Source organism: Sarcophilus harrisii, chromosome 5 (assembly GCF_902635505.1).
Source record: "Sarcophilus harrisii chromosome 5, mSarHar1.11, whole genome shotgun sequence".
NCBI classification, from domain to species: domain Eukaryota; kingdom Metazoa; phylum Chordata; class Mammalia; order Dasyuromorphia; family Dasyuridae; genus Sarcophilus; species Sarcophilus harrisii.
The window spans coordinates 11,191,022-11,199,528 of NC_045430.1; the positions used below are offsets into that span (position 1 = coordinate 11,191,022).

General features: G+C 61.9%; 1 protein-coding gene across 2 annotated transcripts in view; it reads left to right on the forward strand.

Moving 5' to 3' along the window:
- MRTFA (myocardin related transcription factor A) overlaps window positions 1-8,507 on the forward strand; it is a 127,788-nt gene that overhangs the window by 117,824 nt on the left and 1,457 nt on the right. The window contains exons 4-13 of one of the 2 annotated variants that reach the window (XM_031940792.1): window positions 750-825; window positions 1,596-1,757; window positions 2,466-2,641; window positions 3,116-3,268; window positions 5,098-5,348; window positions 5,442-5,601; window positions 6,026-6,979; window positions 7,901-8,035; window positions 8,137-8,310; window positions 8,409-8,469. In XM_031940792.1, the coding sequence (XP_031796652.1) occupies window positions 750-825; window positions 1,596-1,757; window positions 2,466-2,641; window positions 3,116-3,268; window positions 5,098-5,348; window positions 5,442-5,601; window positions 6,026-6,979; window positions 7,901-8,035; window positions 8,137-8,310; window positions 8,409-8,469 (2,302 nt within the window). The remainder of the gene's footprint in view (window positions 1-749; window positions 826-1,595; window positions 1,758-2,465; window positions 2,642-3,115; window positions 3,269-5,097; window positions 5,349-5,441; window positions 5,602-6,025; window positions 6,980-7,900; window positions 8,036-8,136; window positions 8,311-8,408; window positions 8,470-8,507) is intronic. The other variant, XM_031940793.1, reaches the window with a different exon arrangement.

An 8,507-nucleotide genomic window follows, 5' to 3' on the forward strand; every position in this document is an offset into this window, starting at 1 on the left:
GTCAGGGCAGAATTGTCAAGCTTAGCTCCAAAGACATTCACCTTCCATTCTTCTCCACGGTCTCAGTGACAGTTGTGATGATTCATGTTAGGCCCAGAATGGTGAACTCCCTTGTCCAGTGGCAGATGGAATGCTTAAACCTGTCTTTGGATTCCCAGACTAACATTGTGATAAGGGAAAAGGGGAGCAGTAATGGGGTGAGGAATGTACAGAAATCTGACTGCAGTATTCAGGGCCTGTCTACTTCAGCCATTTGGATTGAGCTTTCTCCAGATGGTCTGGCTCGCTCTACTGGCCTAGAACCTGAAGCCAGGTGAGCTCAGTTGGAGGACAATAAGGCTCTGAGAGGACAAGATTGGGCCTCAGGACCCGGTGTCCCTGCACAATGGCTCTCAGTAGCGGTATGCTGTCTGACATGGACTCAAGGGAAGACTGGAGAGGAGATCTTTGTGCTGTGCAGGACCATGGGCGCTACTAAAACAGTGTAAATGAGAATCACAATCTAAGAGAATCAAGTTGTCTTGGAAAAAACTGGGCTCTGGATTAAACTGGCAAGTAAGATCAGAGGCTTGAGCCTCTGGCCTCGGATGAACTTGACAGCAGGTGCCCTTTTTGGTCCTGAGCAGGTCCCAGGGCTGGCCTCAGGGAGTCTGCGAACCATCCACGTGGTGTAGCCCAGGCTGCTTTAATTGTGTTTCAGTATGTTTCAAAACTTGCAAGTTTCTTTCTTTTTGCTTTTGTTTTAATAGACAGAAGATTACTTGAAACGGAAGATCCGCTCGCGGCCAGAGAGATCCGAGCTTGTCAGGATGCACATTTTGGAAGGTTTGTGTAGAAGTGGGAGACCCAAGGCAGGGAATCTTGATTTTTTCCGATCACGGCTGCCCACTCAATCAGCCTTTATTCAAGCTCCCTGAAGTTCTGAGAGGGGGGATCACCAGACGCTGCCAAGGAACCCACTCCCTCCAACTCCCTCCTTCCTCTCCTGGGCTCCGGGCTAAAGAGCTGGCTGTGTTCTCACAGCCCAGGCGGCAGCAGCCTTTGCATTTGGTTCTTTTTTCTGTGCTGCAAGGCTACTTTCCTCCCCCATTTCTTGGTACATCTTCTCCCCCCTTCCAGCCTTCCTTCTCTTATGTGACTAAAATAATGCAGGCCACCAAACATCTCCGGGTTTTCCAAAGTCGGCAGCGGTCTCACCTTGTCTTCCACACAGCCTCCCCTGGGTTGAGACCATGCTGTCGCAGCTGATGAGCCTCTCTGAGGCAATTGGATGGGACTCTTGTCCAGCCCTGCTCGTAAGCAGATGAGGCTCCCCGAGGCAACTTGTGGAAGCAGATGGACCCGTGACCTGTCCTCCCCTTCTTGGGCTGCCGACCATGGGCTGTCTCTCTGTTCTGTCTCTCTTCCATCAGTGGCCAAGCCTGCTTTTGTGCCCTGTGGCCTTTGGCCCCTGGGTGGCCTTCTTCTAAACTCACCCTCTGTGACTGCCCCAGTTAAGGGATCTGGCTCTCCCCGCTCCCTCCTGCAAAGCGGGACAGCTGCCTCAGGACAGACCGGGGGACTGATGCCGCCTCCTCCCCTTTCCTTGTGAGCAGAGACCTCGGCCGAACCTTCCCTCCAAGCCAAGCAGCTGAAGCTGAAGAGAGCCAGGCTGGCCGATGACCTCAACGAGAAGATCGCCCAGAGGCCAGGCCCCATGGAGCTGGTAGAGAAGAACATCCTCCCGGTGGAGTCTAGCCTGAAGGAGGCCATCATCGGTAAGGGTCGGGGCTCTTGCTCTCACGGGCCTAGGTGTCTGGGCTCCCCTTCCGCCACAGCATGTGACCTGTTCTGCCTCTAAAGGTCTTTGAGGTCCCCAGACCCACTTGTCCTCAGAACCTTTGGGACTTGTCCCTGTGCTGTCCTCTAGGGACAGCCTCCCCTTCCTCCAGGACAGCAGAATTACCAGGCCTGGCAGTAGGCCTGGGCTGTCCCAGCGATGCAGTCCATGGGCCCTGGCTTGGTCCCTCTGGCCTCACGGGGGGTGACGGCTTGGCACACCTTTGCCCCTTGAGCTTCTCTGCAGTTTTTGTCCCTCCTGCCCTCCCCCGGGCTGCCAATGGCCTCAGTCTGTGGCTGCCGGGTCCCCTTTGGCCCCTCTGCAGAGGGAGGCCTCCCTTAGGCAAGTGCCACAGAGTACACATGGACCAAGCCAACCTGCCCATTGGCTCCCCTCCCCATGAGCGGCTCTGATGCTTCCTTGGTCTGAATTGGAGGCTGAGTACCCCCCCTCTGCCGGGTGGCCCCAGAGAGTTTATCACCTCCATAATGAGGAGCCAGAGTCTTTTGGTGCTGCTGGGATCTGTCTCTGGCCAAGAGACGAACACTTTCTTTCCTGTTGTGATTGGGGTGAGGGGACACCTTGGGATTTTGCTTGAGGGTTGGGTCTCCCCACACAAGCCCCCCTCATTGGCTTTTCTCTGCAGTGGGACAGGTCAATTATCCCAAAGTGGCGGACAGCTCTTCTTTTGATGAGGACAGCAGTGACGCCCTGTCCCCCGAGCAGCCGGCCAGCCACGAGTCCCAGGGGTCAGCCCCATCTCCGCTGGAGGGCCGAGGTGGCGAGCCCCCGGCCACCTCGACTCCTGTGCCCCCCGCCCAGGTAAGACCACACATAGGGAGGTGGCTTCAGGGTCTCTGCTCTGTCCCTCACCTCTGGGTGCGAGTTTGTGCACGTGCCTTCTACCCCCTTGGGAATGCCTGCCTGCTGGACAGGAGACCTCTGAAGGCCGTCCCAGGGGACTGGGGGAGGCTTAAGGAGCTGTGGGGCCTGGGGCTCTGGGTTCTGGCCTTGGCAGTCTGCCCTTGGCCCACCCCATGACCCTGAAAGGTCTCAGTGCCAGGACCCTCCACCCCACCCTTTCCTCTTCTTTAAAACTGGGATAACAGTGCTTTGCCCTACAAGGAGGCCGGGTGGGGGGAGCTCCAGACACGTGGGTTGTGACCTGGCCCCATCCCTCTCACAGACTGGCAGGCTTCTGTCTGCCACCTCTGCCGAGGCAAGGCTGGCTGGTCCTCTGACTGCCACGCTTGTGGGCTCTCTTGGGCGGGCCCTCATGCCCACCTTCCCCTGCAGGTGGTGTCCCAGCTCCAGGTGTGCCCTGACTCCAGTGAACCTGCTTTCCTGGCAGAGCAGCTGTCTCCTCTGCCAGCTGCACCTCTGCTGCCACCCGGCCTCCCCAATGGAGGAGCTGCTCCCGCTGCCAAGCCCACCCCAACCCTCATCAAGGTACTGGCAGCTGCTTTTGGGTCCCCGGGGTCCAAGGTAGAGGAGAGGCGGGGAACTGAGCACCCTTTCTTCTAGTCCTTCCTAGGCCCACAGGAAAAGAATGGGGAGGGACAAAAGCCCAAATTCGAGGGGCCTCTACCCTTGGCCTCCCTTGGCCCGTCCGGGGCTCTGGGCCTGACTTCCAAATTCTGAAGTCCTGCACCCCCTTCCTGACTGCAGCTACCTCTGCTGTCCCTCTTTTGTTGAGCTCGCTCTTCACCCTCTTGGTGGCCTTTAGGTGCCTTGAAATCCTCTTCATTCTAGGTGCCCCCCACCCCAATTCTGGCTCCTCAGTTCTCTTCCTGCCCTGGCTGGCCCTCTCATCCCCCCCCGCCCCCCAAGCCGTCGCCAAGGCCTCTGGAATTTGCCCTCTGCCGTCCCTCTCGTCCATCTGACCTGTGCCCTCTAACACCGTCCTCAGGTCTGACCGCGTCCCTCCCCACTCAGTAAACTCAGTGGCTTCGGTGGTTTCTAGGGGCAAACACAAAATGCCATATTTGACATTCAGAGCCCTCCATTACCGTCGCCGTTATCGCCAGGGCTCACGTAGCCCGCACGCTGGGCACCGCGCTGGTGTCTCACGGCCCCGTTTGGTCTCTACAACCTGGGAGCTGGGTGCACTTAATAATGAGAAAACGGACAAATGGAGGCCACGACATGCCAGAGAGATGACCTGGCTGGGAAGTGTCCGCAGCTGGGCCGGAGCCCCCGCCCGACCGTCTGAGACCCAGAGCCCCCGGCCGCCACTTCTACGCCCGGAATTCCTGCCTCCCTCTGAGTCCTATCTTGACCTGGAAGCATTTCCTGCTCTTCTCTCAGCCCCCGCCTTTCCCATGGGATGATCCCCCTCCCCTAAGAGCTTGGACCACCCTGGGGCTTACTTTGTAGCCCGCGGCGTCTCAGCACGGTTGGGGAGAGTTGTGCCTGGGGTTTGTGCCCCACTCGGTCAATCTCGTGCTTCCTTACCTGACAAGTGGATCTCCGGGAGCAGTTGGAGGTGCTCTTTGGCTCCAGATGATTAGAATGCGGAGCAATGGAAGGTGCTGCAAAAAGGCCAACTTGGGCCCAAAGGGAAACTGCCCAGAGAGGAGAGAACTGTTGGGTTTGCAGAGGTGCCTCTGGATGGCCCACTGACCCCTGGTGGGTGGAAGACTGCTCACTGACCTCCTGGCTGTGAACCCCTCCTGGCCCAGCCGCCTCAATGACAGAGGCTCCCGATACCTTGTCATGCGACCACAATGCTCCTGGTTCCTGTCCTGTGCCACCTGGAGCCTCCAGCCCACGTCCTTTGCCTGCCCGGCCACGGGGGATCTCCTGGGTGCCCGACAGCAGGAGTGCCACCCCTCCCTGGAGGGCCACGCTGCCTCTGCTGCGACCTCTAGCCCCGCACCCGCAGCTCCCCAAGTCAGGGGCCCAGGCTGAGCTCCACCTCCCCTGCCCCACTCCTTCCCTCGGCGTCGTTCTCGGTGCATTCTCCCTCCACAGCAGTTGGGCACCTCAGCTCCCTGTGGGAGCAGGAGGAAGAGTGGAGGGGGTAGCGAAGGACCCTCCGAGCCTCCCGCTGGCTTTGTCGAGGCCCCCACTTTCCTCTTGCTGTCTCAGTGACCATCCCGCGCCCCCCCCCCCATCATCCCCCAGAGGTTCTCCCCTCTGTGTTCCCCCCCACCATGGGCTCGAGATCTGAGGGGAGGAGGGACCCAAGTCTTCTCAGTGGTCTCCGGGCTAACCTTGGCAGGCCTGGGCTTGGGGTCCGGACCGAGCCCCTGCTCATGCGCCCCTCCTTCCCCCAGCAAAGCCAGCCCAAAGCCCCAGGGGAGAAGCCGCCGCGCAGCAAGAAGGCAAAGGAGCTGAAGCCCAAGGTGAAGAAGCTCAAGTATCACCAGTACATCCCCCCCGACCAGAAGCAGGACAAGGGGGCGCCTCCCATGGACTCGTCCTACGCCAAGATCCTGCAGCAGCAGCAGCTGTTCCTCCAGCTGCAGATCCTCAACCAGCAGCAGCAGCACTACAACTATCAGACCATCCTGCCGGCCCCACCCAAGTAAGGACCCCCGGCCCCCACAGGGCCCCCTACATCGTTTCACTCTGGGGGGCAGCTGGGAGCCCTTCCTTTCTGATTCTCTCTCATCCCCAGGCCTGTGGGGGAGCCCCAGGGTAGTGGCAGCCCGGCCTCCCTGCGCACCCTCCCCTCTGCCCTGGGCACCTCGGTCTCCAGCCCTCCCGGCGGCCTCGTGCGCCAGAGCCCTGGGACTGGCAAGCTGGGCCCGCTGCCCTCCAACCTGGATGACATGAAGGTAAAACTCTTCTTGGGTCTTTCTTTAGTCCTGGCCACAGTGTCTTGGGGAGTGGCGGGGAGGGGGCAGCACTCTGTGGTCAGGCTGGAGGACAAAGGAACCCTAACCCCGGCAGTCCCCCAAACCAGCTTCACGGTAAACAGGCCTCTGGGGAGCATGGGGGGGGGGTCAGAGCAAAGGTTCAGGCCCAGGCTGCCTCCCCTCCTCCCCCCCAGGGCAGCTTTCAGAGGCTGTGCTTTTCCAAACACAGAAGCTATTGGGGAGAGGCAGAGGGGCCTGAGCCGGGAGGACCCAGAGGGGACTTGGGGGACAAAACTTACCTTGGAAGGGAGAGCTGGCGGCTGTGGGGGGCCAGCCTTGGGATTGGCCCAGGAGCCCCTGGGCTGGGGAGGCCACACTCATGTCTCCCTCCACTGTGCTTCAGGTGGCAGAGCTGAAGCAGGAGTTGAAGCTGAGGGCGCTGCCCGTCTCGGGCACCAAGACAGACCTGATCGAGCGCCTCCGGGCCTACCAGGAGCACGCCGGGGTCCCTGGCCCCGCCGCCGGAGCCCCCAAGCCGGGGGCCACCCCGATCCTTGCCAAGGCTGGGGACGTGGTGGTGGCCTTCCCCGCGGCCCGGCTCAGCGCGGGGCCGGCCCTGATGGCCGCGGGCCTGGCACCCACCGAGGTCGTCGTGGCCACCGTGACCGGCAACGGGATGGTCAAGTTCGGCAGCACAGGCTCCACACCCCCGGTGTCTCCCACGCCCTCGGAACGCTCCCTGCTCAGCGCCGGGGACGAGACCTCCACGGGCGGCGGCGATGCCTTCGGCGAGATGGTGACCTCGCCCCTGACGCAGCTGACCCTGCAGGCGTCCCCAGTGCAGATCCTGGTGAAGGAGGAGAGCCCAGTGGGCCGGGCCGAGCGCGGGGGCCGGGACCTCGAGAGCCGCGACAAGGACCAGATGCTGCAGGAGAAGGACAAGCAGATCGAGGAGCTGACGCGCATGCTGCAGCAGAAGCAGCAGCTGGTGGAGATGCTGAGGCTGCAGCTGGAGCAGGAGAAGCGGGCGCAGCAGGCCACCCCCCGCCTGGCCCGCGTCAAGCAGGAGGACGGCTTTTCCAGCTGCCAGCTCTCCGGCCCGGCCCGGAGCCCCGCCGAGCCCCTGGAGGCCAGCCCCGCTCCCCTGGTGATGGTGAAGCAGGAGGCGGGACCCGAGGAGGAGCCCCCCAGCTGCCTCCTGGCGCCGGACCTGAGCGGCCTCCTCCCGGGGCCTGCCCCGGCGCTCATCACAGAGGCTGCAGGGACCCACATCGTCCTTGCTGTGGCCAAGCAGGACGCGGAGGACTCGGCCAGTGATGAGCATGGGAAAAATGGTGGCAGTCAGAGCCCCCCTCAGGTGAGAGCTCGGTGCCCTCAGGCGTGGGGGCTAGTGGGGGACCGGGAGCCCAGACCAGGGATGGCCAGATGCCATTCCCAAAGGCCCTTTGGCCACCACAGCCTCCCCCGGGGCCGACACTTGTCAAGGTCAGCGCCTGTCACGGATTCAGTGATTGTTTATGTGATGGCTCACGGCGCCTCCGCTGCCCCAACCTCTCCGAGCGCCGGTCTCCCCTCCAGATGTCGGGGGCTAGGTGTACAGGGGATATCAGAAAGTCTGACCAGAACAGCTTAGGGTCTCCCCACTTCCCCCATACCCACCACGGAGCTGGATCTCCCTTTGGAGCATCTTCTGAACACACCCCCTTCCCCCTCCTATGGCAAGCTTCTCCCTGGCCTCCAGGGCCCCACCCAGGCTGCCGGCGATTTCCCCAGAGCCTCCTCTGAGCATGTCACTCCCTCCTTGGTCAGCCATAGCAGCTTGCTGGCCCCCTCCTCCCTGTGCAGCCTTGAGCCCCCTTTACCAACCCCCCCCCCCAACCTTCTCGGGCTGACCCCAGGGGCCTGAGGTCATCCCCACCTCTCATGCCCGGCTTCTGCAGGCCCCTTCCTTCAGGAGATGCGGCCTTGGGCAGTGCTAGCAGCTGGGGGGGCTGGGAGCAGGGGTGGGCACCTGGAGCTCTGAGGCCTGCTAACAGGGACCCTGAGCAAGCTGCCCCAAGGGCTCCGGCGGCTCAGCCATGACTTTGCCTCGGATCCCGGCCTTCATGCTTAGAACCCGCTGGGTTTGGGCTGATCCCTTTGTCTGGGATTCGGTTTCCTCAGTTCCAAAGCACAGGTTTGAACTCCCTGATTTCTGAGATGCCGCGTCCCCCCTCCCCCCCTGCCACTGTGCACCTGAGGGGTCGGGAGGGGCTGACCCTTCCCTTTGTGTCTGCAGGGTTTGCCCAGTCCGGGGGCTTCCCCGCTTCTGCCCTTCTCGGTTCCCCCCGGCCTGCAGGCCTTCTTTCCCAATGGCTTCCACAAGACGACCTTGAAATCTGGCGTGGCGCCCCCTCCCAGTCTGCCCAAGAAGGTATACGCCCTTTCCTTCCTGTGTGGCCCCTGGGACCCTGTCGGTCCCTGTCCTGAGGGCTCAGCTCACCCTCTCCTCACGTTTGCTTCTTGTCTGGCCAGCCCCCCTCGGAGCCCGCCTCCCCTGTGGCCCACCAGACCTCCCAGATGGACCTGGACCGGCAGCCCCAGGCCCTGTTTGAGGCAGCTCCCAGGGTCAGCCCGCTGCCCACCCTGGTGAAGAAGGAGCCCCCCGGCTATGAAGAGGCCGTGAAGCGGCAGCCCAAGCCCCAGGAGGTGAGTGTGGTCACTGGGACTGGGGTAGATGGGGGGCAGTGGGCATGATGGAGGCCGGCCCGGCACACCCACGTGGTCCCCTTGTGCTCTCTCCTTAGGAAAACGGTTCCTCGAGCCAGCAGATGGATGATCTCTTTGACATCCTTATCCAGAGTGGAGGTGAGGGCTACAGGGGCTGCCTTGGGGTCACCCACGGG